General features: G+C 45.8%; 3 protein-coding genes across 7 annotated transcripts; all 3 read right to left on the bottom strand.

The window, feature by feature from the left end:
* Positions 1-437: 437 nt before the first annotated feature.
* On the bottom strand, positions 438-15,546 carry LOC147185628 (serine/threonine-protein phosphatase 2A 56 kDa regulatory subunit gamma isoform-like). 5 transcript variants are annotated; one of them, XM_086104391.1, is made up of 16 exons: positions 15,444-15,546; positions 14,946-15,008; positions 12,756-12,921; positions 6,143-6,342; positions 5,379-5,489; positions 5,209-5,301; positions 4,993-5,123; positions 4,853-4,912; positions 4,651-4,759; positions 4,519-4,572; positions 4,006-4,176; positions 3,794-3,921; positions 3,609-3,710; positions 2,918-2,990; positions 2,680-2,796; positions 438-2,215 (listed from the first exon to the last, which is right to left on the bottom strand). In XM_086104391.1, the coding sequence occupies exons 1-16, from the start codon at positions 15,468-15,470 to the stop codon at positions 2,081-2,083; spliced, it is 1,740 nt and encodes a 579-aa protein (XP_085960517.1). In that variant the 5' UTR covers positions 15,471-15,546; the 3' UTR covers positions 438-2,080. The 5 variants fall into 5 exon arrangements, with proteins under 5 accessions (XP_085960517.1, XP_085960518.1, XP_085960514.1 ...); XM_086104392.1 differs by having other exon boundaries at positions 12,756-12,918; XM_086104388.1 differs by having other exon boundaries at positions 3,794-4,176.
* A 597-nt stretch (positions 15,547-16,143) lies between these two features.
* Positions 16,144-22,147, bottom strand: LOC147185627 (heat shock protein HSP 90-alpha-like). The gene is made up of 11 exons (XM_086104026.1): positions 21,984-22,147; positions 20,139-20,279; positions 19,463-19,829; positions 19,240-19,376; positions 18,652-18,978; positions 18,336-18,501; positions 18,072-18,262; positions 17,852-17,999; positions 17,505-17,773; positions 16,613-16,946; positions 16,144-16,528 (listed from the first exon to the last, which is right to left on the bottom strand). Exons 2-11 carry the CDS (start codon positions 20,277-20,279, stop codon positions 16,422-16,424), a joined length of 2,187 nt encoding a protein of 728 aa, XP_085960152.1. The 5' UTR covers positions 21,984-22,147; the 3' UTR covers positions 16,144-16,421.
* A 334-nt stretch (positions 22,148-22,481) lies between these two features.
* LOC147185626 (heat shock protein HSP 90-alpha 1) lies at positions 22,482-27,158 on the bottom strand. The gene is made up of 11 exons (XM_086104101.1): positions 27,037-27,158; positions 26,011-26,160; positions 25,498-25,864; positions 25,214-25,347; positions 24,817-25,125; positions 24,564-24,729; positions 24,281-24,471; positions 24,058-24,205; positions 23,696-23,964; positions 23,285-23,618; positions 22,482-23,180 (listed from the first exon to the last, which is right to left on the bottom strand). The coding sequence occupies exons 2-11, from the start codon at positions 26,158-26,160 to the stop codon at positions 23,071-23,073; spliced, it is 2,178 nt and encodes a 725-aa protein (XP_085960227.1). The 5' UTR covers positions 27,037-27,158; the 3' UTR covers positions 22,482-23,070.
* Positions 27,159-27,675: the final 517 nt, after the last annotated feature.

Below are 27,675 nucleotides of genomic sequence, written 5' to 3'. Positions count from 1 at the left end.
GATCCAAGCAGGGGTGCCAGCAGAGGCAACAGGCGAGTGTCAATAGTCCCCGTTGTCCGTGAAAGCAACGCGTAGAACCCAAACGACCTTCATTTGCACCTTGGTAGATCTGCAAAATCTCAGATCCAAATCAGGGCATCCAGGTAGCGCAAGTAGATTGGATTGGATAAACTTTATGGTCAAATGTACTGTATGTGTAACATACAGCACAGATGACATTTCTTCCCTCTCACCTAAAACAAGAGGAGCCGCTGTGGGTGTCCGCGCCGCTATCAAAAGAAAAGTTAACAAAAAAAAATGACAGAGCTGCATAGGTAGCAATTTTTGAAGCATAGGTAGCTGACAATTATAAAACTGGGCAATGTGGTTCACTTAAAGCATTAACCGTGATTTAACTTTAAGTACCTGTCAATTAATTGAGTGACCCTGAAGCAAGAGCGGGTTGACTTTTTATGGATGTACGAGCATACTGGGCAGCAGGGGGCAGCAAAGCACAATGGTGTACTTAATTTTTTTTTTAAATGATGAACCGACAGGCAGTATTTCTATGTGGAGGCAAAACAACAACAAAAAAACAATACTTACTGATTGTCGTTTTTCTTAAGATGAAAATATAAAACTCACATGTTCTTTTTATTTGCTGTATATAGACAGATGTATATGACTGGAGATGTGGATTTAAAGCACACACAAACAAAAAAGCTTATGTACGGAGCATCTCAACACGTGTTGGAGAAATAAACAGTTTAAAAAAAATCTATACAGCTTCTAAATGTTTTGTCACAATCCGACTATTTCCTCTGTATTCTGTACACATGGGTGGGCGTAGGGGGTATTTTGTACAAAATATGAACTCTAAACATTTATGTGTAACCTAAAATAATAGTTCATCATATGTACAAGCCGTTTAGTATGAGACGTATACCTAAAAGACACTTGTAATTGTCATTCTGTGAGGGGGAAAAAAAAAAAAAAAAAAAGCCTATGTGGAACCCGGAGAGCCTCCAAAAAGGAGACGTTATTAAAGCAATTTTTTTTTCCAGAGGGGACAGCATCCAGCAACCAGACAATACTGATGACGAGCGACATATTTACATTTCGCACATTCATCTTAATGGTTAAGGGTGTTGGTGGTGGGAGGAAGGGGGGGGGGGGAGACCAGGGCAGGGTGGGTGGGAACAAAACCAAGCAGGTGTTTATTCAAATGGACGATGGGTGAGGCATGAGAAAATCTCCCGATGAGATTTTGTTTTCAACGTTCAAGTGTAATCAGGAAGTGCTTTGTTCGTTCAAGTGGCTCCCCTGCCTTCGACCGAGACTCCCCCCCGTCGCTCACTTTTTGGGACAGGGGCCTTTTAAGCGAAGCATGTGCTTTTGGAGGACTTTCTATTTGATCAAACATCCCCCTTCTTAAAAAGGCACTGCGAAAAAAGCACGTTTGAGCTCTTCTAAAAAAAAAAATGAAGACAAACATACCTCCTGTGAAGCAGTGTCGTCCCTACCCGGGGGTGGGGGTGAGGGGTCTATGAGCGAAGGGGGTGGGGGGGGGGGGATGAGGGGTCACGGGTGGGATGAAGCGATGAAGACTATCAGGTGGATTCTGCCGTTCCATTGCAGTGGCGTCTCTCAGGAATTTGAAGCTTAACAACCTGTCTCTCCTACAAAAATAAGAGTTTTCGGTTTTCAAGAGCAGAACTCAGGAGATAAGTCGGCGGGACCATCTCCTTCAATACTTTGAAAAGTTGACTTGCCTCCACTTGAACATTTTCTTACATTACACTGGACACATCCTGTTTTTTTGTTTTTTTTTGTCTTTGATGGAAAAGCACCTGACATCTAGAAAGAGAGGATAGAATAGAACACCTGAGAGGGATGACCACAAGAGGGCAGTGCAGCACTCCAGAAATAATAGCCAAGAGGAAGGGAAAATACGAAAGGAAGGTGGTGATGGGTGACTGACTACCCAGCGCCGCTTTGTCCACTGCAGCTTCGGGTTGAAACGTGAAAGGGGTGGTGGGGGGGGGTTGAACGGATGCATTGTGATGGACCGGACCAAGAGAAGGCGGCGATTTGTGGCCTGTTAGTGGCCGTCATGTGTGGTCAACATCTCTTCGGCTCTCCGGTGCAGCTCCAGGGCTGTGACGGTGGAGATGTCCTTGGGTAGCTCTGATTTCCTCCGCATCAGCGGCCGCTCTCGTCTGTGGTCTTTCTGCAACTGGACCGTGCGAAGAGAGAGTTGGACTTTTCGATTTAAAAACACTGAATTTGAACGAGAATGCAAATGTAAGTCAGCGCTTTGAATGTTTTCTTTGAAGCTGAGCATTATTCCATCCGAAATTGTCAAACTGGAGCAGACAATCAATGGCGTATGAAAGAATGACTCTTGATGCCCGTGGCCAACATCGAGCGCTGGACTCTGTGATGTGCAACTTGAAAAAGAAGAATAGCTGATTTGGAAGCGGCCTGAAGCTGGCACTGTTGCACTCAATACTGTCGACGCTTGGGTGTTAAATAAACGCCGCACTTCAAATAGACTTAGCTTCCTCTTATTAGCCTTCAACTGGCATTTCATAACACCAAATGTCAGGTCACGTCTTTTCCACTGCACAAATTAAAGGTGGTCTATTCGGATCGTAGCCTTTTGTAAAATGCAAAGACTGTTGCCATTTACAAATGTACCTGTGTGGCCTCCTCAGCTACTGTTTTCTTCAGCAGGCCGACGTCATCGAGCGGCGGCGCGTCTGTCTCCATGTCCGTTGGCCCGCCGGAGCTCACCGGGTCCGTGTACGTCAAAAACTTCGGGAGATACAGCAAGAAAGGTTTTTTTTTTTTTTTTTAAATGATATTCATATTTTTTGTGCTGTAAAAGGGTCCAAACACACTGTAATTACTGGGCCGGTGTAATAATGTCGACTACCTGCGGGTTGGACTTGGCGAGATTTTCAATCTTGAGCCAGGCTTCTTCTCGCTCCTTCCATTTGGCTTTCTCTCTGTGGATCGACGGCAAAAGACAAACGATGCGATAAAAATGGACGTTTTCGATACGCGACCAATTGTGAGAACGGAGGCGCGATAACTGGCATTGTTCTGCCAGTTCTGAGCGTGTCTCTTCAAGCAAAATTGAAGTTATACAAAACGAAATTGGTCATGTTGATGGGTGACTTGCTCAAGAGCACCTAAAATGGGATTTTATGAGGGCAATGCATGTTTCCCCTACTTTATACTTTCTATTTGACTCATTTTAAAGAAAAACATGGAACGCCTGTCGGTATTTATTTTATTCGTACATATGGTATCTATTATTTTCGTGATGGAATTTTAGCATGTTCAAAAGCAATACACTTAAAATTATCTTCTTTTTTTTTTAATAAAAAGGCCAAAGGTCATATTGACCCATTGACGAGAAACAACAGAAGGGGATGGAATGAGCCATAGACAACATATTCATTTTTTTTTTTGGTTTTGTTTTGAACACTATTGGATCATTAAATACAGAATGGGTCAAACTGACCATAACGTTTTGGGCCAACAGTTGCAGCCATTTAGTAAATTTTCATGTGAAAAACTGTTTTTATGTCCAAGGCAAGACAAAAAAGCTGATGCCTTACTTGCTTTTCTCTGCCCTGAACTGCTGCGTACAGTCATCAAACAGCTTTTGGTTCATCTCCATGAAAAGCTTGAGCGCATTGTAAATCAAGCCGTGGATGGTCCTGAAAGCAGGGCACCCATTAGTGCACGTTGTCAAATTCAACGGACGATTCTTTTAAAACCGAGCGAGGACTGTGAAACGAACTTGTTCCAGTGAGTCTTGGAGTTGCGATAGAGCGCGGGAAACATAATGGGCAGGATCTTGGCGGCGTTGTCGCTTATCAGGCTCATGATGTACTCGTTGTTCCAGTAGTACAGCGCTCGTTCGGCCACCTGACGCAAAAGACAGTCAAAAAAAAACAAAAAAAAAAACACGACGCTCGATGGACGTGCGCGGCGCGTGAGCGATCGCCGAACCTGGAAGTGCGGGCTGGACACGCATTTGGCCAGCTGCCTGAAGAGCGGCTCCATGACTTTGACAAACTCCGACGGCTCGATGACATCAAGGATCTCCTCCAACTCGTTGAGGAACATCACCTCTTTGGGGCTGTGGGTCTTTGGCCAGTACTTCAGTAGAGCCATTACAGTCTGCGCGGCCCAGTTAGTGTTCATGTTAGCATTTGAACATAAGGTTTGGCAACTCGATGTATCCGTTTGTGAGCTGCTATTCACCCGCTCGCAAAAACCAGCTAGTTTCAGCGGAGGTCAAAACAGGGGGTGTAAAAAGTGCGATGGAGTATTTGGGTTAAAGTGGGTTACAGACACCTGAGCAGGCAAGGTGTTTTTGCGAAGACGATTGTCGAGTCATATTTTCTTCCGAATTCACCCGAAAGAAACCCTGCATTCTGAATGTTCTGCTAGCGAAAACGCACGGGCAGACTCAATTGAAGGAAATCCAGTCAACCTAAACAAGTAAGACTCGCAACTCACCGGCTCTGTAAGCGTGCTATCTTTCTCCAGAAACTGGACCACACAGTAGGCCAGCTAAAAAAACAGGCACACAAGGAACACAACGTTAGTCCACCAATTCTGATGATGAGACTGAACACTTCGTGATGGTACCTGCGGGTGGTAAACGCTCAACGATTTCACTTTGTGCAAAGGCAGCAGAACTTTCAGTAGAAATATCTTGTGTTCTTCTTTCAAGGGTAACGCGAATCCATTGATGATACTGGAAGGTTGTGGGGAGAAGAATTTGATTCCGTTTAGGACACACCACCAAATGGGACTTGCATTTTGACGAAAAAACAAATACCCCTCTTACCTGCCTAATATTTCCAGTAGCTCAGCAATCCCATTGTGATGTTCAGTCTCATAAATAAATCTGGGAGGAGGGGGGGAAACAAAACAGTGTTTTAAGTGACTGGCAATAAACACCCGCACCTCACATAACTGCACACTCACCTATAAAATATGTTATTGATGTGTTTCCTAATATACGCTCGCAGGCCCAGAAACTTGCCGTAGATTCGATGCAGGGTGGTCTTTAAAAAATCTCTTTCCCGAGGGTCTTCACTGTCAAACAATTCAAGGAGCTGAGTGCAGAGTGACATGATTTAATGAAACCCGGAGAAAACGAAACAAAACAGGCCCACAAAAAGCCAGGAGAGCACACCTTACCTGCATTACATACTTCTGGTCAATATACTTTTTGGCTATGTTCGGTTGAAAGTCAGTCGACTCTAAGAAGCGTAGAAAGAATTCGTAGACAAGCTGTTGAAGAAAAACAAGAGATTGAAACATTGCGGTCCAACGGCGAAACAAATTAACTCCTGTTGCTAAAAATGCACCTGAAGATGGGGCCACGCGGCCTCGAGCGTGGGCTCGTCTTCCTCGGGGTCGAACTCGGCACCCGTCGGGTTGGATGACGGCGGTAACGTTCGGAACATATTCACGGCAAACTGAGGACAAAAGGGAGAGCAACGTTCCAAGAAACTGCAACTCTTCACATCACATGATGATAGAAAAGCTGACGAAATAAAGCTTGTTTTTTTTTTTAAGAAACTGCAACACCAAGAGTTTTACTTCATTTTTGTGGCTTTTGTTTGCAAGAGCCGCATCATATGTGGTTACGGAACATGATGTGCCAATTGGGCAGTTCCACCACTCTGTCCGTTACCGAATATGTTCTGTGTGAGAAGTCGGGAGGCCTCTGTTCTGTTCCGAATGTTCCATATAGCAAAATGTGAATCGGAATATTTGTCCAGACGCAACATGCGAGTACGAAGTCTTGGTGCTAACACTCGGCTCAAAAAAACGTTTGTCCTTCCGCTCTTTGATGACGAAAGCCACCGGCAGGGTTTCAAAGCTCGATTGGGAAGGTGGGAAGGTGGGAGGGTGGCGGCGTGGCTACATTTTCATGATGATGCGCGGATCAAATAAAAAAATAGGAGCGGGGAGAGCAAATTTGCACCTCGATCGGCAGCTGCGCGGCTCGCGGCACGCTTTGATTTACTTCAAAGGTAGTTAGCGCGCAGCTTGGCCCATTTCAAATGAAGTAACACCGACCCCCTTTGCATCAGTTGACATGCACCAAGCCATTGAGATTACTGACCATGTGGACCACTTCGGGGTAGATGGGCTCGGTGATGACGTTGCGGTTGTGCGTGATGTACTCCACCATTTCGCTCAGCGCCGCCCGCTTCACCTCCTTCCATTTGAGGTCACTCAGCGGGTCGGAGATGAAGTCGAAGAGGACGCAGCACTGCCGCAGCTTCTGAATGAAAAGCTTCTCCTGCTCAGTCGGGGGAACGTCTGCACATTCGTGGAGGGGAGGAAGCGAATTTTAAATTCAGGTGTACGTCATGTTTCGGTGAATGGAATATACAGTAGATATCATGTTTGTTCATATCATAGCCAAGAACGTTTGTTTACTAAAAGTAAGAGTGAGAAAAATGTTCGGACGGATCTTAAGCGGGAGCCCTACTTACAGCAGTACAGTTTAAATAACTAGTTGCAGTGGCATGACTAAAAAGCTACACTGCTCATGAGAACATGTTCTTACTTTTAAGAAGGAAAATAAACAGCCTTTGGTTGAAATAAAGCCACTCATGATTTTATCGCCCTTCAAAAGATTTGCCGCCTGCCAATCAACTCCGTGAATCAGTAAACCTCGCTGTCGCCGCCAAAAGGCTCTGCAGCGCTCATCAAAACGTAAATCAATAATTTAGCGCACATTAATCATGCAGTGGCTGAGTCACACCTGTGTGCCACCCCACCCCCCATTCCCCCACTCCCTTTTTTTTTCGCAGTCCAGAGGCTTGCGTGCTGGAGATGGTGTGGCGAACGAAAAGTACAGCGGGTTCAAATATATTGACGACCGGATCTTTGCCCTGCAACTTGCTCCCCATGGGGGCAGCACCGACTTTGGAGGTCCACATAAACAACTGGCATGAGGCTGTCACCATGGCAACTGTGGAACAAAGGAGCAGGACTTTGGACCGGGGAGGGGCTCAATTTGGCTAAGCAGAGATGCGTGCAAATGTTGCTCACACTGAATGATATATTCCAGCACCGGTGGCAAACTCAAGACCCGGGGGCCAGATGTGGCCCGACACATCATTTTAAGTGGCCCGCAAAAGCAAATCAAGGATGACAACTTCCACGATGCTTGGTGAAATCTGTACCAAAATTTCAAATTTTCAGATGTAATACATCTGGGACATATTGTCGGCATTTTCTTGTGACGAAATCAATCATTACAATAGTTGAATAAAACGTACTTCTTGACTTCTTTGTATAGTTTCAGTCGTAACAGCCCTCCAAGGGAAACAGCAATTATAATGTGGCCCGCAACAAAAATGAGTTTGACACCCCTGCTATTCCGAAGCTGCTCAAGTGGTTGTCTGTCGTTGGGTGTTTTGATCAGTTTATTTTTTTTTTAATGATGTGCTTCCCCTATCTGTCGCATCTAAATAGACTACACATTGTACAAAAACGTATTGGATGGTCAGCTGTGGGCCAGTCGCTGTCTGGCACCATGGTAACCGCAGTTCAAGACCCTCCACTGCCAACATCCCTCCGGGACGCACGGCTGTGGTATCTTGAGCAAGACGCAGGTACACCAAACTGCTCGGTAGGCGCTTAAGTAGCCCCCCCCCCCCCCCCCCCCGCTGCATTGTGCGTCACTACCAGTGTGTATTTGCTAAGTGCCATGATGGGTCAAATTGCCGATATGTGTCTGCATGTCAGATAAAGACAATTCTGGTTCGAGGGTTTGCGTACAAGCCACTTCCTGTCATGTAAAGCTTTCAGGATATCATCATTCAGAGAAATGAGAGAGCAGGGCAGGCAGGCCGATGTTAAATGCGACGCCCGTTGTTATTGCTGTTTGTAGCGTTGCGTGGTGTGGCTGTTTATTCTGTGCCTAGTCGTTCTGTTTTGTTCATTAAGTTTTAAAAGCAAAAGGTACCACATTGCTAGTTGCCGATTTTGGCTAGGGGCTGTATCACGGCGATGTCACTCAGTACAACTACCTGGAAAGTTCCCAAATATGTTGGCTCCAAAATCATTTTTCACTGATCGATGTGAAATTGAGTGGCAGTGCCTATCATAGCGATGCATAAAGAAATCTCAAAAGGCCATTTTTTTCTCAGTAGAGCTCCACATCTCATTAAGGCAGGTTTAGAGAGGTCGGCCAGCTCCTGTTGCACGACGGCACTTGGGTTTCTGCAAGCATGAAATATTAGGAGACGCGCCTGCTGCACTTGTGTGCCTTGAACACGGACGGATGAAACGACTAACCTTTTCGCATCTGAGCGCGCACAGGAAATTCTCTAACTAGGTCATAAGTGTGAAAATTTTCCAGAGAAAATAACCTCGTAAAACAAACGAAAGAAAAAAAAAAGAAAATTACACCCAGTACAGAATTTTGGTAGACAAGTTGACAACAGGAGGTGAAAAAAACAAAAAAGCCAGAGATGACGTTTTGACCTCACTTCCTTTGACATCCTCAGTCCTGGTAGGGAGGATGGGAGACTCCACACAACACTCTGGACACTTTGCTTCCTGACTTGGGTTGGGCTATGCTAGGAGCAACAGCAACCCAGTTGCAACAACTTCTCGAAAAGTCACCCGACAAGTACACAACTTTGCAACACAGACACAGCACGCACACAAAACGCTACTTTGCTAGATTTCCTGCTCTCACCTCTAAAATGCATTAGGGCCACAAGGTGGTGAGGCCTATTGGAGCCCGGCACATCCAGAACCATCCCGCTGGGCGCTCTGGCGCATGCCGACATGAGTGAGGTGCACCGACCGGGAGAGCAGAGGGAGGGTGGGAGGCCCGGCGCTACCGAGGTGAGGAGCCGGCCTCCATTTTAGTACAAACGCTGTGAGCAGAAAATGAAGCTCCCCTGCAGCTGGATGGAAGCCGTGATGTCATCGACACCCTCCACCCCTGCATGCGTACGCCCCGATTGGACGACAGCGTCCACGTGGGCCGGCTGTTGCGATACATAAACATGAGGCGAGGGCTCGGCTTGGGGAGCGAGGAGGGAAGTGGTGGAGCTGAAGCGGTGATTGGAGGGGAAGTGGCCACAATTTTTTTTCCACTCCAATGCAAACGAGAAAACCGCCATCAATTGCTGGAATGTAAACATAGACCTGAGTAGTCAAGTTGAAGGCCAAAAATCATACATTTTGAAACCAGAATGACACTTTGAGCAGAGTGCAGATGTCCAACAGAGGTTGTATCATCCCACTTTGGATCAACAAAAAGTCATAAATTACATAATATACCGTAGGGGAGGGAATCAAGGTACCGTATGATCTTTTTACCGAAGACGACAACGTCACGATACAGCCATGATGCAATAATCGGTATACTGGGGACGAAACCTACGATGTACTCACAAGTCTTCTCTAACCTCGAATACTCTTGTCCTTTATTTCCTCGCGCTCAAATTCAAAAGGCGACAAGAAGCGCCGGGTCTGTTGCCTGCTTTTCGGGTGACACCGCCTGTCATCCAAATGCTATTTCTGGTCTTCTGCTGTGCATGCACATGACAGATGGCTGTCTCGAAGCCCCAGCAGGAGCCCAGGTGGATGTGACAGAAACAGGAAGGCAGGAAGCATCGACATCGGCCACACAGGATGTAAGCGTATGCAAGCCAGGCAGCGGGGACGGCGACTAAACACAGAAGCCCCGATGCCAACTCGACGCAAAGTAGATCAGGAATTGTCTTGAGCGATTTGTAAATTGGAGAAATGGGAGGAATTTTTTTTTCAAACAATTCAAAGGTGTCTGTGCTCTCGCTCTCTCTCTTTTTTTTTTTTGCTTGATCCATTGCAGAAGCATCAGATCAGAATTTCAGTATCGGCGGTGACTCAAAATTAAGTGACTGAGTCGGACTTGAGAAAAATGGGGCGCGACATCCCTAATTGGTTGTTTAATTTTATACTTGACGGGTGGGCCAGAATAAGCAGGGAATAGAGAAAAAAAACATTTACATGCATCTTCATTCATTCAATATTTAGAGTCCGAAATGCGACTAACAAGCATGTTTTTGTTTTGAGAGAACCACCAGACAGAAGCGCCTGAGGTGAGATTGGGATCCACACAACCTCTTGACTGAGATAAACATGCCAATCACAATTTCCATAATTAGTGCTCTTTTTTTTGCCCTAAAAAAAAAAAACACCACAGAAAATTGTTTCATCAGGCTGGAAGGCCGAAGCCGACTCACATAAAGGGCTCTCTTATGTTGTGTGGTCATGTCATGGGACCACTTTGCCCCCCCGCCCCCCGCGATAACGTTAGGCTGCAGCACAGCTTCTCAAAATTCACTGTCGGCGAGACAACTCAGCTGAGTGCATGTGTGTATATTACCCACCTCCCTATATCAGTGTCGCAGCCTTTTCTGACGAGCGCTCAAGGCGACAGAGACTATTTGCAGAGATCACCTACTGAGACGAGAGAGCAAGAGCTCCCAAAACAGAAGCCCAGTGTCATTTTGACCCCCTTCGGTGTCTTCCTCTGAGGAGAGGTGAGGGGGTTGGGGGGGGGGGGGCAACTTGTCATGCATCTCTGTGGCAAATCCCACTTAGTTCATATATCTAAACTGGGCAACGATTTCCCAAAAATGTGACTTGTGTTTTGTAGCATTTGTTTTCCAGAGTAGAGACCCAATACGTAAAAAGCCCCTTTTTTGAAACCAAAAAAAAAAGCCTCAAGTAACATTAAACCTCAAACCTTTTCCTGAGGCCACCACAGGATAGTGCAAACATGATGACCGCAGAATAAGCACTCGTTATCAGGCTGCTCAGTACAAGACGAGCATATATGATTATATTCCGCACTTCACAACACTAATTCATTCCGGCAACAACTTTGAAAGGCCAGCTACACTGCACGTTTTGTTTTTTTCTCCCACGGTCTCTCTTGGTGTGGGTGTCAAACTGTTGTTGTTTCTGTTTCGGAACAACAACAACTGGCCATCAGATGGCACCTGCCAGGAGAGCGCCTGCATTCAAAAGGGAACACACACACACACACACAAGCACGCGACACCTGTTGAGGATCTGGCTGGCCTCTTCTGCCGATCCGCCCCCACACGATCCACTTTACGAGATAAAATACGCCCGCTTTGTAAAATCAAAAACATGGTAGCATTAGTTGCGCAAATAATGTGGGTGAGAATTGGGTTTTCTTGGGAGCTCTGGGTGCGGTTTAGGTCCCCTGTGACGTCTAGTGACAAGCAGAACAATTGAACGCTCTTCCACGAGATGGCGGAAGGGACAATTACGCCGTGTTTCCACCTGAGGCCATACAACTGAACTAACTTTCTGTTCAATTCAACAGACCTCGAATTTACACAGAAAAAAAAAAAAATCAAAACAAACAAACAAACTAATAATTAAATAAAGTGGGTGCCTAAATTGTGCCCAAAGCATCACAAAAGCCGACGGCAAGTCAGGCAAGCGGTGCTGCTTCTCGGCACGTTGCCAGGCAACAGCTGCAGTTCCAAACTCATTCGAATATACGGTCCCGATGGGGAAGATCAGAGAGAAGACTGCCTCTTGAGTAGTTTTACATCTCGACTTTTGCATGATGTCGGATTAAAAGAGCATGAGAACGACTGCTCTTGCTCCCACCGTTGATAAGCATTCGTTTATTGCTTTACATTCCATAAAGTCGGCGTGCCGTTGCCGCTATCGGCGCCGTCCTTTTAATAGGTTTAGATGCACATTATCTGAATAGCCTTTCGTTGTTGTGAATTTGCTCCACTCTCCTTGGATGCCGTGTCACCAATTAAGCGCTTGATGCCGTGTTCAACCAAATAAATAGGCTTCAACTCAAAATTGACCCTTCAAGCCATATATATACTTTTTGACACATATACTGTATATATATATATATATATATATATATTTTTTTTTTTTTCATGCAAGTAGGTGTTCAGTAATCTAAAAACACCTTTGTACTAACAAAAGCCTCGGTATTCTTCTGGCAACAAAAAGCCTACAAGGAAACATGTTTTCGTTTGAAAGTGGGGGCGAGGTGCGCCCCAATTAAGCGCCGGGTGTGTCATTCACAAGTAATAAATAAACACCGCACCTCAAACAGATGCGATTGCCAACCATGCCTGAATGCAAAACTGTAATTTTCAGGTATCGTTTGGCAACATGGAGGTTCATATGCCACCAAGAACCTGCCGGAGGCCAATCATCCAGTATGAGGAACGAAGGGACGGACGGCGGCACGTCTGAAAGCGCCGCGTATCGGCTCACCGGCTAACATTGCGCAACACGAGGGCCTGCGGAATTAAAGCTTTATCTGGATTACCACTAAATATAGACACTTGGAATAAATCCAGCGCAAAGTCAATGCTGTGTATGTTCCGTGCCCCCCCCCCCCCGTGTTTGTTTCCGCGTGTCATCGGCTCAATATGAAAATGAGGGTGGCGGCGGTGTTTGAGCCAAAGTCCCGCTCTCCATCTCTGCGACGAGATTCCAGGTTTTGGAACATCATTTTTTACGCTCTGTAATTTAAACGCGGCAGGGTGGGGGCGAAAACGGACAGTAGCGAAGATTAAATGCACAATTTTAAGGTTGAGCTGCTTGATGGCATCATTAAGGGAAAATCACACGTTATGTAAAAGCTTCCAGGTGAACCGCGGGGTTTCGATTTTGGGCTTCGCAGTTGGGTCCAAATATGAAAATACCTTTGAATGCGGACAACTTCTGCAGCTCCCGGTTGTTGCTCAAGCTAAAGCGAGAAGAACTCTGCCGCTTATCCTTCTTGATGGGAGTCTGCGAGCCCGGCTGCTTGCCCTTGAGCAACTGGGTGGTCGGCGGCACGCTGTTGCCGGTCTTCCTGTTGGAGCCCTGCTGAGAGGAGAAGAGAAAAAAATATATGACTTCACTGATATAGAGAAACACACTGAAAATATAAATTCAAGGAATAACCTTTCACCGGACTGTGCCAGAGATGTGACAAATACAAACAAAAGCAGGTCGGAGTTCTGATTAAGGAGAAGGGAAAAAAATATTGTGTTCTGACATCACATAACTATTAAATTGGCACTTTGGTTCACATCACAGGAGATTTAAAAATACGGCACGTTTCTTCGCCAAGGTGCTCTATCCAAGACGTGGCGTATCGGGAAGTAAAGAGAGAAACATTTTTATTCGCAAACCTGTCCGGGCCAGCTGTGGTGCCGGCAGACAGATGCGGCTCCTCCTCTCCAATGTGGCAGGTTTCTCACAGCTGTGAGCCCCCACCTTCATCAACCCCCCCCCCCCCCCGCCCACCACCCTCGACTCAGTTGCACACGGCGCTGACTTCAGCGAAATGCAGCTGTGAAAGTGTGTCATTCACACAGTCACGGGGCAAAGGGGGTGGGTGGGATTCCATAACATCGTTGGCCACACTGTGCTACCAACATTCACAAGACGGCGGCGAAGCCGCAAGCACAGTATGTCCTGTTAAGTTGGGGTGTCATGAGACTAAGGAAAATGGAAGCCTTGTAAATTGTGCTTTTTTTTTTTTCTTTTCCCGGGGGTCGACAAGCTAAGTTGCATGATTACCAAGCAATGGAGCATTACTCATGAAATTTCAGCTCAGTGAGTGTCTAACTCCACAAGGTGTTTCGCCCCGCCCACCTTTCTTTTCATATCATGACAAGCAGAAATATGATGTGTAGTTTTAATTGTTAAAACCTAAGATACCGGCAGGTATGTAGCTGGTTCATAAAAGGTGAAAACGATCAATTACTACTTCCCTGTTAGCCAATTTATTCCATTTTGGACTCGGTAATACACATACACATGTAAAACCCCAAATGATAAAATGATCTGCGGAAATGTGTGAAGAAAACCACCACGCTCACGGAAAAACAACCAATCAGAAACAAAGGGATGACTCATAAGGTGGAAGTCATAATTTGCCGGGAACTACCAGGCATATCCCTCCAGCCTTGTGCTGACCTGTAACTTCGGACTCTACTACTTAAGCTTTGCTGAAAATATGTAACACTATATGGAATACCCACCTCTGTAAAAATTAAGAAAATGCTCATCCCTACAGTAACCCTTCATTTCGAATGAGTCGTGCTACCAACGTAGTAGTGGCCGTTGACTTTTATGCTAACAAACAATGTAAAACGCTAGTGACAGGCTAAGGTTTGCTACATTAAGACTTTTTCAGCCATTATGCGGTGGCCCTTTCGGAATCAGCACTGCTCCTGTATATGCAAATATAATATGATAAATAGCATTATTTCACAATGTGAAAATACATTTTCACATTAGTTAGGCCCTTACATCTGTTTTGATTTTTTTTCATTGGAAAATCTAACTGAATATTAAATATTCGACATTCTCTGGATTTTTTATCTTATTCAAGTCATTCCTCAGGGAAGGATGCAACCTGACACATAAAATGTGCGCAGCATGGTAAAAACATCAACGATGATTTCATTTGAATGGATAAAACAAAAACAAAAATATTGAATATTTTAAAAAGCAATAACATATATATTTCATTGCAGTGATTTATGAAATCTGTACTGGCCCGAATGGACCACTCTCAGTGAAGTTCGGGTGGCCTGACACAGACAATGACCTGCCCTGTCCAATCGCTAATGTTGATCCCTGCATGATTCCTTAAGAAAATATATAAAAACATTTTTGGGGCCGTATCTGAAGGTAACACGCCATCACAATATTGTTAAACTGAAGATTCAATGCAATTATTATGCTTTTTCTAATTTTGGCTGCCCCTAGAGGTTGGGAGGGGTTTTACAAGACGTTTTGACGCCCCCCCCCCACCAACACAAAATTAAATTCTGCCAAAATATGATTAGTATAATAAAACTTATCTGTCCCACAGTTAGCCTCGACAACTAGCCTACCTCATGTTGTGAATTCTCCTGCCCTCCTCCACTCTTGCCGACTTTGCCAGATTTAGACGAATCCTGAAAGAAAGAAAAACATTTCTCAAGTTAGAACCCCCCCAAAAAAAACAACAACAATAAGCAAACCACTTAAAATCCCAAATCGTATGTTTGACAAGTACGCTAACGGTACTTCAGCAGAAATGAGAGAGAAACCATGACGAAAATCAGTGTCGCGCCATTCAGAGGCAAGCGAGTGGGTTGAAACGATGCTATTTGACGTGTGGATGCGGGAGTTTAGGTGAAATAGTGCAGCGTAAAACCTATGCAGGACTGCGGGTAGCTGAGAGCTAGCTGGTTTAGCAATTAATGAGGAGTGGTAGGGGGTGGTGCACTCATAGCTTCATATTCTCTGCTAAGACGATTTTACCCCCTCATTAGGGGCGCGTCCACGAGCTCAAGTAGTGGAAAAATGGTCCAAAAAGCTACGCCGGCGTGAGTTTCCCTGCAACTCACCTTTTCTTTTTTCGTTTTGTTCGGCATTGTCCAAACGTCGCCGCCCTTGCTCCCCTCTTGGATCCTCCACTGGCGAAACCACAGCAACTCTCTCCTTGCGGCCCTTCGCACACTGTGAGGCGGTTCATCCTGTCCACAACATCCGATTGGTTTTTGGTAGTCAGCTGACCCACTTACGCGACAAATGACGTATTCCAACTACGGAAGGAGAAAAGGCGCCCCCAGCTGGCCACTATCGCGAGAGGTGTGGTCGCGACCGGCGAGGTGAATCTCGCGGTGACGTCGTTTTTATGTAATGGAGAGCAAAATGCAGTGTTGTACTGCATACAAACATAACACCACCACAATTCAGTATAGTCAGTGTGTTTCAAGTAGAAGAACTAAGTGTCCCAAATTATTGTCCCCCGACATAAATATAACTTGCTTTCTTGCGCTGGCATGTTAACTTTTATAAATTGTTCCAATTTAACTTCTCGTTTTAGCCCCAAAACATCTCTGACAAGTTTCCATAGAATCCTATGTGCTTACTTGAAGCAGAGCAGCTGAGGAAAAAAAAGTATATAAAGACGAATTTATGTATTACTGTTGAGGTTGGAAATGCAGGTCAATGCTTCGATTAGCATTTATGCCAGCAAAGAATAAATTTTTGGGCCCAAGACCCACAACTGCCATTTCCAGAGTTACATTCAGTAAAGCAGTCTTTCATTATGTTCAACTTTATTCGAGGCTCCCACCACTTTTTACAGCTTCACTTATCTTGCACTGCATTTACAGTTCAAGTCGAACATATGGAATGCTTCAACATCAATAAAATAGAAAAACAAATACAAAAAGTGGCGTGTTTCAAACAATCAGAATTGCAACAGCATTGGGGGGTGGGTGGGGATTCCAAAGGGAGAAGTTAAGGGGGTGTTTCCAGTATTAACAGTGCGCTCCGATAACTTTAATGAGACGTAACCGTGGGTGTGGGGAGCAGTTTTAGTCCACTTCCTCCATCCTGGATGTGTCGTCGTCACCTTCCAGTGGGGGCATTTCCTCAACGGGGCCGGTGGTGTCATCCGGAGTCGGCTCATCTTCGTCGATGCCTAGAAAGACCACCAGGAATTGTAAATTTGCATAAAAACAAACGCTAGTGACTCAGTCGGAAAATAGCTTGTTCAACGACTCACCGAGACCAAGCTTGATCATCCTGTAGATGCGATTGGAGTGCGTCTGCGGGTCGTCCAGCGTGAATCCCGAGGACAGCAGTGCCGTCTCGAACAGCAGGATGACCAAATCCTTCACAGACTTGTCGTTCTTGTCCGTTTCTGCCTTCTGCCGCAGCGTCCCCATGATGGGGTGCTCAGGGTTGATCTCGAGGTGTTTCTTGGCTGCCATGTAGCCCATGGTGGAGTTGTCCCTGAGGGCCTGGGCCTTCATGATCCTCTCCATGTTGGCCGTCCAGCCGTACGTGCTGGTCACAATGCAGCAGGGGGACGTTACCAGGCGATTAGAGATTGTGACCTGTGGAGGAAATCCAGTTGGATGTATCAAATTCTTGACTTCAACCAGGTTTCTGGAATTCTCAGCCAGCGCAAGCATGCACAGGGGTATGGTGCATTTGAGTCACTTTATGGTTCCATTTTCAGTTTTACTGTAGTAAATTTCGACTTCCTGCTTTTTGTTGCCTTCATGGGACTCCTAGCCAGAGCAGGAATATACAGTTTTTGTCAACAAAGAGCTTATAAAATCTCAAATCAATATTTAGCACTATTGCCGGTTATATTTTGATAGACTACTTCCTGTTTTGGTCATGAGCTGGTGAACAAAGAAGTGTGACTGGTCATAGCGCAACTCGTTGTTCAGACATGTCGCTGTAAGTCATGCCTTTTTTTTGTTGATTGTTGATTCATTTTATATTATAGGCTTTTATTTCCTGTTTTTTGTTGGATGAATACAACTCTTATCCCAGGGCTGATACTGACAAATGTTTTTAAAACTGCTTGACAAGAAACAGAGTAAACAAGTTGCTCTTCTGCAGTAAATTTGGAATCCAGTTTTTTTTTTTAAAAATGTGCTTACCTTCTCTACTTTCTTCTCCAAGATGTCTTTCATGATCTTGCACAGGTTTTCAAACTGAGCCTTTTTCTCCTCCTGCTTCTTCTTCTCTTCGTCATCCTCTGGTAGCTCAAGGCCTTCCTTGGTGACCGAGACCAGGTTCTTGCCCTCAAACTCCTTCAGCTGCTGGACGCAGTACTCGTCGATGGGCTCGATCATGTAGATGACCTCCAAGCCGGCCTTGCGGAGGCGCTCCACAAAGGCCGAGTTGGCCACCTGGTCTTTGGTCTCCCCTGACAGGCAGACGTTTCCGTAACTACGACGGTTTCAACTGCTTCAACTCAAGACACGGAGATGAGCGGCGTGCTCACCTGTGATGTAGTAGATATGTTTCTGATTGTCCTTCATGCGCGTCACATAGTCCTTCAGAGACACCATCTCCTCCCCGGAAGCAGAAGTGTAGTATCGTAGCAGCTCGGACAGTTTCTTCCTGTTCTGGGAATCTTCGTGGATGCCGAGCTAAAAATATAAATGCGTGTTAGGAAACAAAGTCTGAGTCCTCAAAGGATGTGGACTTTGTCATCAACTCACTTTAATGTTCTTTGAGAACTGCTCATAGCACTTCTTGTAGTTGTCTTTATCTTCAGCGAGCTCTGTGAAGAGTTCCAGGCACTTCTTGACCAGGTTCTTGCGGATGACCTTCAGGATCTTGCTCTGCTGCAGCATCTCTCTGGAGATGTTCAGGGGCAGGTCCTCAGAGTCCACCACGCCCTTGATGAAGTCTGAGCAAGTGGAAGAGAGTAAGCGATTTATTTTGGGAAACGAAAACGTGCTCCGTGGCAAATCTGTACTCACTGAGGTACTCTGGAATGAGCTCATCGCAGTTATCCATGATGAAGACTCTGCGCACGTACAGCTTGATATTGTTCTTCTTCTTCTTGTTCTCAAAGAGGTCAAACGGCGCGCGGCGAGGCACAAACAACAGGGCGCGGAACTCCAGCTGACCCTCCACTGAGAAGTGCTGACAAAAAGAAGCGCATTGATATTATTACTTGGGGGGCAGTAACAGCACTTACAATACCGGAATTTAAAATGTAAATATTATTCTTCAGTATCTCTGCTTTTCCTCTTTAGTACAGAGTGGCAGTTCTTTTTTCCACCCGAGACCAACCTTGACAGCCAAGTGCTCCTCCCAGTCATTCGTAAGGCTCTTGTAGAACTCGCCGTACTCCTCGTTGGTGATATCGTCGGCACTGCGCGTCCACAGAGGTTTGGTCTTGTTCAGCTCCTCCTGGTCAATGTACTTCTCCTTGATCTTCTTCTTTTTCTTGTCCGTGGACTTGTCGTGCTCGTCGTCGTCCTCGCCGATGTCCTCCACCTCGGGCTGGTCGTCGTCCTGCTCTTCCTCGTCCTTGTCTTTGTCCTTCTCTTTCTCCTTCTCCTCGCCTTCCTCCTCTGCCTCGTCGTCACTCACCTCCTTGTCTCGTTCCTTCTCAACCTGAAGGAACACAACTTGCTCGTCACTTGCGAGTTTGCTATTTAAAAGAACAGTCATTCCGAGTCAGACATAGGGGAGGTGTGCATCATCCACACTAAGATACAACTAAAAGGAAAAGAAAATGGCGACATGAAATGACATTACTTTTACTCCTTTTGCATTTAATTTTCTTTTTTAGCTTGATGTAATGAATAAATGTCGCAATAATAAATGAACATACACATTTTAATTGAGATGAACCAATTGTCCCCTTTCACTTACATAGAGCGTGATGGGGTAGCCGATAAACTGCGAGTGCTTCTTCACAATCTCTTTGACCCTCCGCTCCTCAACATATTCCATCTGGTCATCCTTCAAGTGCAAAATAACCTTGGTTCCACGACCAATCGGTTCATTAGCTGATGGGCAAGAAGTATCAAGTCAGGTTACAGATAACGTTCTTGGTGTAGCAAAACTGTGTGCTAAGCTAACGGTGTGTACTCACTCTTGTCCACCATGACTGTGAACGAGCCCCCGGCCGCAGACTCCCACACGTACTGCTCGTCGTCATTGTGCTTGGTGACAACAGTCACCTTGTCGGCCACCAGGTAGGCCGAGTAGAAGCCCACGCCGAACTGACCGATCATGGAGATGTCGGCTCCGGCCTGCAGGGCTTCCATGAACGCCTTGGTGCCCGACTTGGCAATGGTGCCCAGGTTGTTGATCAGGTCCGCCTTGGTCATGCCGATACCCGTATCGACCAAGGTGAGGGTGCGCTCTTCTTTGTTGGGAATAATTTCAATTTTCAGCTCCTTGCCGGTATCCAACTGGGAGGGGTCGGTAAGGCTCTCATAGCGGATTTTGTCCAAAGCCTTCAGAGAGAAATTCAAGAATCAGTCACCTCGCTTTTAAATGATTCGAAAATGGATGGATGAATGCAACAGGTGGCTTCTGCCATCTAGTGGACAAGCTTGTAACGTTTCTGCCCATCGCTATATGTCGCCACTCCCAGCATAGTATCTGCACATTATTTCTCATAACTCATTTTCGTAACCATTTGCGTGAAATTGGATGATTTCCCACAGCACTCCTAATTACATCTTAACACCACAAGTGGCTGGGAATCACATGACTATAGACACAGCTTTGACATTGACGACGACCAGTATTTCGCAACTTACATCCGAGGAGTTGGAGATGAGCTCCCTGAGGAAGATCTCCTTGTTGGAATAGAAGGTGTTGATAATCAGGGACATCAGCTGAGCAATCTCAGCCTGGAAGGCAAAGGTCTCCGTCTCCTCCATTGGATGATCCTCAGGCATCTTTAAGCACAAAGAGATGTATGAACATTAAAATAAGCAGTCATCATGACCATTATCCATCCGTTTTCAACTGCGCTTGTCCCGATTTGAGTTGGGTCAGCTCACAAGCCAGACTGTAGCATTTTTTTTAAAATGACAAATTAACAAACTAAACTTCAGCATCTTAGTAATGGCTAGTGACTTATACAGAGGAGAATGTGGGCAAAGCAGGTAGTTCAACAGACTGCCTTAACCCGTCTTTAATCCACCTTTGGGCCTTGAAGCTCAAATCCCATCGCAATCTGCTCTGAGGACGCTTTGGGCTTAAGCGTTTCATTCTATAGTGCAGCTTCTGCATTCATAACACGGTGCGGGGCTCCTATGACGTTCCGGTCCTATGAATGATGTTCTGGTCCTATGATGACATAAACCCTAATTTACAATGAAGTCAGAGCGTACTTTGTATCAATAACACAGGAGTAAAGTTATGACTCTACTCACAGAAACTATTTTACTGCGCAAACACAAATAGGTCATAAATAACCATATTTTTATCATAAAAAAATATTTGCTAGTTTTCTTTCTATCATATTGTTGAAATATCTTTGGAATTTTTCTTTTTCAATGATTTTTTTTGTGGCTCCTCGAGTTCACTGTACATCCCGCTTATGTGCACTGCTTATGCTAACATGGCTGAAAACGGAGGAATTAGATATCCACATGCTGCAAATATTTTGACTTGCCTCACCCACACAACTCGATATTAGAAATGGCCGCAACAGACGTCAGCATTGGCCGAGCCAAACAGTTGGATAGCAGAATTAAATAAATTGAACATTTAGTGTTCATTTAATAAGGATTGTGCTTGCAAATGCTTTGACACCATTTACATTCTCCTAAGAGGCAGCATTAATGTCATGTCATTTTAATACTTCCATGGACGGTCAGTGATAATACTGAGGAAGAAAACGTCTTTTTTGTATCTGAGGTGATGCAAAGCACATCCGTTTTAGTTCAAAGTTCATATCGCCCAACCTCAAGGGTTAACTCGGCGTGGATTCTTCGTACACGTCGTACTGTTCGTAAAAAATGACGCAAACCGAGGACTCCTGTCATATTTGGCAAGCGGTTGAGTTGCATGGCACAATGGCTCTGCGACGCCCTCTAGCGAATCCACCGGGAAACTGCAAGTTTCCAGAAGGTACTCTGCAGTTTCTATTGGAATTTCAATAGAGCAATGGGTTAATTCCTCACAGTATGTCAAAACGTCTCTTTGACCCCTTCTCATGTGTATAAACATGTTAAAACTTTGTTTGGCATCTTGCTTTACACCCATTACACGTAAACTTAGTCTGGCAAGTGCACCACCGTGGGCCCATGTGTTCGTCTTTCGCGAGAAACTATAAAAGAAAAAAAAAATGAGGACATCGTTATCACATCTAAATAAGAAACAACGGAAGGATTAAAATCAATCGTTGCACACCCTATTTACTGCTAATACGATCGTGTGGCTGCTAGCGTCAATGGAATTCGCACCACCACATTATTCATACAATTAAACACATTCAAATCATTTTTTCAAATATTTTAACCAAACTTGTTTCGAGAATACAAATAGTTGTCACGCGACACACTCTTACAATACCTTAACACGAGATAAATCCGGATAACGACAGCGACGATAAGGATTTAATAAGCAGGATTTAAAGGGGCTCATTCTCTTACCTTGGTCCTCGGTGTTTTGGGAGAGTAAACTCCGACGTTAAAAGTGCTCAAACGAGTGTGACAAGCGAAGACTACAGATCACGTCTATATAGCCCTTCTACAAAAGGCGTTCGAGAAGCGTCGACTTGAGCTCAGAGCTTCTGGAACTCTCTGGAATCTTCCTCGATGCAGCCGGTAAAATATCGAGCGCTGGTTGGCCCAAATGGGCTGTCAGTCAGGAAAACGGGGCGGGAGCTATTGAAGCCAAACGTCATAAGGGGCGGAACACAATAAATAAATAAATAAATAAAAACTTGTGGCGTTCACGGAACGTTCCAGAACATTGGAAAAAATTATGGCAATCTCACTTTGTGACGCCATTACCTTGAGGAAATAATAAGTAAAAGTGATACATACAACACAAAGGGCAAGGGAAGAATTTCACTTGTATTTCTTAGTTGATTTTAATACAAATACGAATGCTTTCATTAAAAAAAGTAACAAAAGACAGAGGTTACATATTTCCAGTGACTTAATATTTTCATTTGAGGTTTAAAGAGAAGACTCCAAAAGAAAAATGAATACATTGTTCCAAGCAACTATATTTTCTTTGTTGTGATAAGAACGGCGCTCCATAATTATGTCTGCTTCCCAGTCCGAATATGAGTGTTTCATTGTATGTCTAGATGTTCCTTGTGAATGGCTGGGAATTAGTCGTGGGTGTGTAGCTCCCAAGAAAGAAACATCTCAAATAGGCAGGAGAGTGGTCCTTGAGGACTGGAGTTTGACACTTGTGGTGTATAGGATGGGATAGGATCCAGGTCACCTATGACTCTTATGAAAATAGGTGGTACAGAAAATGAATGGATGGATGGATGAGCTATAAACATCAATTGAATTGTATTATCTATATCTAGCAAAAATAGAATTGCTTGGAATCAGTCAAAACAAAAACATGTTTCGAGCAGTTTCACAGAAGCAGCTGAGGTTCGATTGTGACAACGCCATGGGCTCCTTTTTTTTTTTACATTATTTTGACAAAAAGTGACTGTTAGAAACAAATGACTCAAATAAATTACACCGTGTAAAATTATGAAAGCAGATGTGTTCAGTCGACTTCCTCCATTCTTGACGTGTCGTCATCGCCCTCAAGAACCGGCATGTCTTCTTCAGCGGGCTGAATGATGTCCTCAACTGCAGAGTCATCTTCGTCGATGCCTGGCAATTATACATTTGTGTGAACGCCTTAGGTCTCTTCAAAATTACTTGAGGATAATCTAGACTAAAATCAGAAAAGATCAGACGAATGGAGAATCACTCACCGAGACCAAGTTTGATCATCCTGTAGATGCGGTTGGCGTGCGTCTGGGGGTCCTCCAGCGTGAATCCCGAGGACAGCAGTGCCGTCTCGAACAGAAGGATGACCAGGTCCTTCACCGCCTTGTCATTCTTGTCCGCCTCTGCTTTCACCCTCAAGGTCTCCACAATGGGATGCAGGGGGTTGATCTCAAGGTGCTTCTTAGCGGTCATGTAGCCCATGGTGGAGTTGTCCCTCAGGGCTTGCGACTTCATGATCCTCTCCATGTTGGCCGTCCAGCCGTACGTGCTGGTGACGATGCAGCAGGGCGACGAGACCAGGCGGTTGGAGACGGTCACCTTGAAAGAATGCCGCATTTGGTTATCGCCGCGGCAAAGACGCAAGGAGAGACAGTCGGTGTCTCCTGCACGCAAACCTTTTCAATCTTCTTGTCCAGGATGTCCTTCATGATCTTACAAAGGTTCTCAAACTTAGTCTTGAGTTCCTCCTGCTTCTTTTTGTCATCCTCATCCTCGGGTAGCTCAAGGCCTTCCTTGGTGACCGAGACCAGGTTCTTGCCATCGTACTCCTTCAGCTGCTGGACGCAGTACTCGTCGATGGGCTCGATCATGTAGATGACCTCCAAGCCGGCCTTGCGGAGGCGCTCCACAAAGGCCGAGTTGGCCACCTGGTCTTTGGTCTCGCCTGTTTCAGAAGTCAGGTGGTTAATATGCTTGACATGCTAAATAGTCATGCAAATGTAGCGAAAGTCGGGATAAAAACAGGATGATGACAAACCAGTAATATAGTAGATGTGCTTCTGGTTGTCCTTCATGCGTGAAACGTAGTCCTTCAGAGAAACCATCTCATCTCCAGAAGCGGAAGTGTAGTATCTCAGCATCTCTGACAGTTTCTTCCTGTTCTGGGAATCCTCGTGGATGCCGAGCTAAATCACAAATGTGGGTTAATAACGTCGGCGGTAGGAATCTTTGAAGGATGTTGACTTTTGAAATCAATCTACCTTGATGTTCTTTGAGAACTGCTCATAGCACTTCTTGTAGTTGTCCTTGTCTTCCGCAAGCTCGGAGAAGAGTTCCAGGCACTTCTTGACCAGGTTCTTGCGGATGACCTTGAGGATCTTGCTCTGCTGCAGCATCTCTCTGGAGATGTTCAGGGGCAGGTCCTCAGAGTCCACCACGCCCTTGATGAAGTCTGAGTAGAAAACAAAGGAAGCCAAACTGGTCAGTTGTGAAAGAGTTAGAAAAAAAATACCTGGAGGGGATCGTTTAGAGAAAGATACTTACTGAGATACTCTGGAATCAGTTCCTCACAGTTGTCCATGATGAAGACCCTGCGCACATACAGCTTGATGTTGTTCCTCTTCTTCTTGTTCTCAAAGAGGTCAAATGCAGCTCGTCTGGGTACAAAGAGCAGTGCCCGGAACTCCAACTGTCCCTCCACGGAGAAATGCTGCAGACCCGACGAAAAGAAGCCACAATGCTCGGACGGATCCTGTTGCGGCAAGTTTATCGACAAAGAGCTGCGGCGTTCATTTACCTTGACGGCCAGGTGGTCCTCCCAGTCGTTGGTGAGACTCTTGTAGAACTCGCCGTACTCTTCGTTGGTGATGTCGTCAGGATTACGGGTCCAGATGGGCTTGGTCTTGTTCAGCTCCTCCTGGTCCATGTACTTTTCCTTCACCTTCTTCTTCCTCTTATTCTTGCTCTCCTTGGTGTCCTCGTCCTCATCGGAGCCGACGTCCTCGATCTCCGGTTTGTCCTTGCTCTCCGCAGCAGCGTCTTTGTCCGCATCCTCCTCCTTCTCTCCTGCCTCCAGATCAACCTCCTTCTCTCTCGTCTTCTCCACCTTGAGAATAACGGACGGGAATTTAAAAATTGGGATCTTTTCAGTTCCATTGCAGGAAAATAAAACATCTCGCGACACACTCCCTTACGTAAAGTGTGATGGGGTATCCGATGAACTGAGAGTGCTTCTTCACAACTTCCTTGATGCGCTTCTCCTCGCAGTATTCCGTCTGATCTTCTTTGAGGTGCAGGATCACTCGTGTGCCTCTGCCAATTGACTCCCCTGAAAGTCAGCGATAAAGAGATCATCGACGCTCGGTGGATCATCTCAAGAACTGGAGTGATAAAGTCCATCCGTTTTCGAAAGAACAGCACTAATAAATGCTAACTACTGGGCCAGCGCATTGAGCTGGAAATAACGAGTGAAATTTACCAGTGTCAGGACGGACAGTGAACGAGCCCCCGGCCGCGGACTCCCAAATGTACTGCTCATCGTCGTTGTGCTTGGTGACAACCGTCACCTTGTCGGCCACCAGGTAGGCCGAGTAGAAGCCCACGCCGAACTGACCGATCATGGAGATGTCGGCTCCGGCCTGCAGGGCTTCCATGAACGCCTTGGTGCCCGACTTGGCAATGGTGCCCAGGTTGTTGATCAGGTCGGCTTTGGTCATGCCGATACCCGTATCGACCAGGGTGAGGGTGCGAGCGTGCAGGTCGGGCCGGACTTCGATCTTCAGGTCTTTGCAGGAGTCCAGTCGGCTGGGGTCGGTCAAGCTCTCGTAGCGGATTTTATCCAAAGCCTGTCGGAGGGAATCTCATTTGTACTCAGCAGCGCTATTTATTTCCCGCCTCGGGCGTAAAAGTCAAACATCAAGGTTCAGCGTGTACCTCGGATTTAAGATCACAGTTGGGTTCACGTTGGGTGCAATAAGGTGATAAAACTTACATCAGAGGAGTTGGAGATGAGCTCCCTGAGGAAGATCTCCTTGTTGGAATAAAAGGTGTTGATGATCAGTGACATCAGCTGAGCAATCTCAGCCTGGAAGGCAAAGGTCTCCGTCTCCTCCTCCATGGCATTTGCGGCGTTCTCGGGCATCTGGCAGAAAAATAAACCCAATTCAACATCGATTCATCTATCAAACTTTTTTCGGAATTGGAGGAATGGGTGAGTTGGAGCCTATCTCAGATGACCTTGGGGGAACCGGGTGGGATACGTTGAGGGTCGGTCGGCTAATTGCAGAGCATGTAGCTAGGCGGGCACTGTGGAGAATTTGAGCATTTAGCAAGTTTTAAGAATGTGCGTGAAAACCCGGAGAAAACCAGACAAACACATGGAGAACATTCAAGCTCCACACTGAGCCAGGATTCAACCCTGAACCTCAGAACTGCGAGACAAACGTGCTAACAACGAGGCTACTGTGCCGCCCTTCCAAACCAAACTCCAAATATTTAAAAATCAGAGTCCAAGTTCTGGTGATAAAAGAGCACCACGTGGTTTCAGGGAGTTGTGGGGCGGGGCTTAGCAGCTGTTTCTGGTGCGCCAGCACATGTTCCTCCTGTCAATCAAACACCTTTGACCATCCCCCTCCCAATGGGTTACCTAACACCCCAATGTTAAACGAAGCCAATTTAAGATAGAATGCGAGTCTTTTTCAGCAAAGAGTAGTCGTGGTAGCACACAGGTGCGTCAAATCATCTCCTGCTCTTAGTTCCTGCGACTCTGGTGTTTGCCATTGCGCTCACGCTCAGGGTCACCCTCCGTGCCATGTGCTCAGCCCATGCTTCGATCTCGTTAAGATACTCGTGGCACACCACTCCACCGCTCCGTCCGAATAGACCATAACTCGTCAACATGGAATATTGTTGTCTGAGTATTGCCGCAATCCGGCCGCAGATTTTTGTTGATAACTTCCTTCAAAAAAATATTGAGAAATTACCACACCGTGTTTGACATCGCTTGCTTTGGACTTACCTTGAAAATGAAATCTGTGGCGGTCGAGTCTGTCGATGCCTTTTGTGAAGAGCTCGGAATCTGAATTGGGACTTGCGCTGCTGCTCCCTCCGGTGAGTGTCTTTGGACTCGATGCAGACTCCCACGGCACACTGGGGGGATTTTTATACCTCAGCGAGGGTGGGGGGCTTCTGGAAGCTCCCATTCAGAAGGTTCCAGAAAGATACTTCCACTACCGGGAGGGGGTCGGGTGGAGCTGGTGGCGAGTGAAACGTCAGAGCCCTAAAGTTGATGTGCCCTTATAGGGGAAGCAAAGTCACAAGCAGTGCCTGTCAGTCAAGACGAGAGCCTTCCTGATAGCTAGGCTGGCCATTAGGCTGCAAGACCCCCCCCACCCTGCAAGTCCTCACAGCTGTGGATTGCCTTTGCTATCAGCTGCTGTGACACACAACACAGGCCTATGGGCAAGATGTCTATTTTTTGAAAGCACACAGTTTTAGTTTTGGGACACCGGCCACACACCTACGCATTCATTTTTTTTGGAATATCTAAAGCTAATCAGCAATCAATAACAGCTATACATTCAGATTCCACTTCAAAAGTTGTTGATCAGAATCAGAATAATCAGAATTGGCCAATTCGCACACACAAGGATTTGTC

This window comes from Hippocampus guttulatus, chromosome 23 (assembly GCF_054856545.1).
Source record: "Hippocampus guttulatus isolate MCC_2025c chromosome 23, RoL_Hgut_1.0, whole genome shotgun sequence".
In the NCBI taxonomy this organism is placed as follows: domain Eukaryota; kingdom Metazoa; phylum Chordata; class Actinopteri; order Syngnathiformes; family Syngnathidae; genus Hippocampus; species Hippocampus guttulatus.
The sequence above is the reverse complement of the archived record's forward strand: the minus strand, read 5'-3'. Positions and strand labels throughout refer to the sequence as shown.

Bases quoted from the DNA above. Each gene is read 5' to 3' on its own strand.
- LOC147185628 (XM_086104388.1), bottom strand. From the start codon at position 15,470: ATGCCGAACAAAACGAAAAAAGAAAAG. The intron at 15,009-15,443 runs GTGAGTTGCAGG...TCTTTCTTTCAG, and splicing joins ACAAAACGAAAAAAGAAAAG to GATTCGTCTAAATCTGGCAA. The intron at 4,573-4,650 runs GTACCATCACGA...CTGTTTTTTTAG, and splicing joins TGAGCGTTTACCACCCGCAG to CTGGCCTACTGTGTGGTCCA.
- LOC147185627 (XM_086104026.1), bottom strand. From the start codon at position 20,279: ATGCCTGAGGATCATCCAATGGAGGAGACGGAGACCTTTGCCTTCCAG. The intron at 18,979-19,239 runs GTAAGTGAAAGG...GTGTTCCTTCAG, and splicing joins GCTACCCCATCACGCTCTAT to GTTGAGAAGGAACGAGACAA. The intron at 18,263-18,335 runs GTGAGTACAGAT...CCACTTGCTCAG, and splicing joins GCTCATTCCAGAGTACCTCA to ACTTCATCAAGGGCGTGGTG.
- LOC147185626 (XM_086104101.1), bottom strand. From the start codon at position 26,160: ATGCCCGAGAACGCCGCAAATGCCATGGAGGAGGAGACGGAGACCTTT. The intron at 25,126-25,213 runs GTAAGGGAGTGT...GTTATTCTCAAG, and splicing joins GATACCCCATCACACTTTAC to GTGGAGAAGACGAGAGAGAA. The intron at 24,730-24,816 runs GTAAATGAACGC...TCGGGTCTGCAG, and splicing joins AGGACCACCTGGCCGTCAAG to CATTTCTCCGTGGAGGGACA.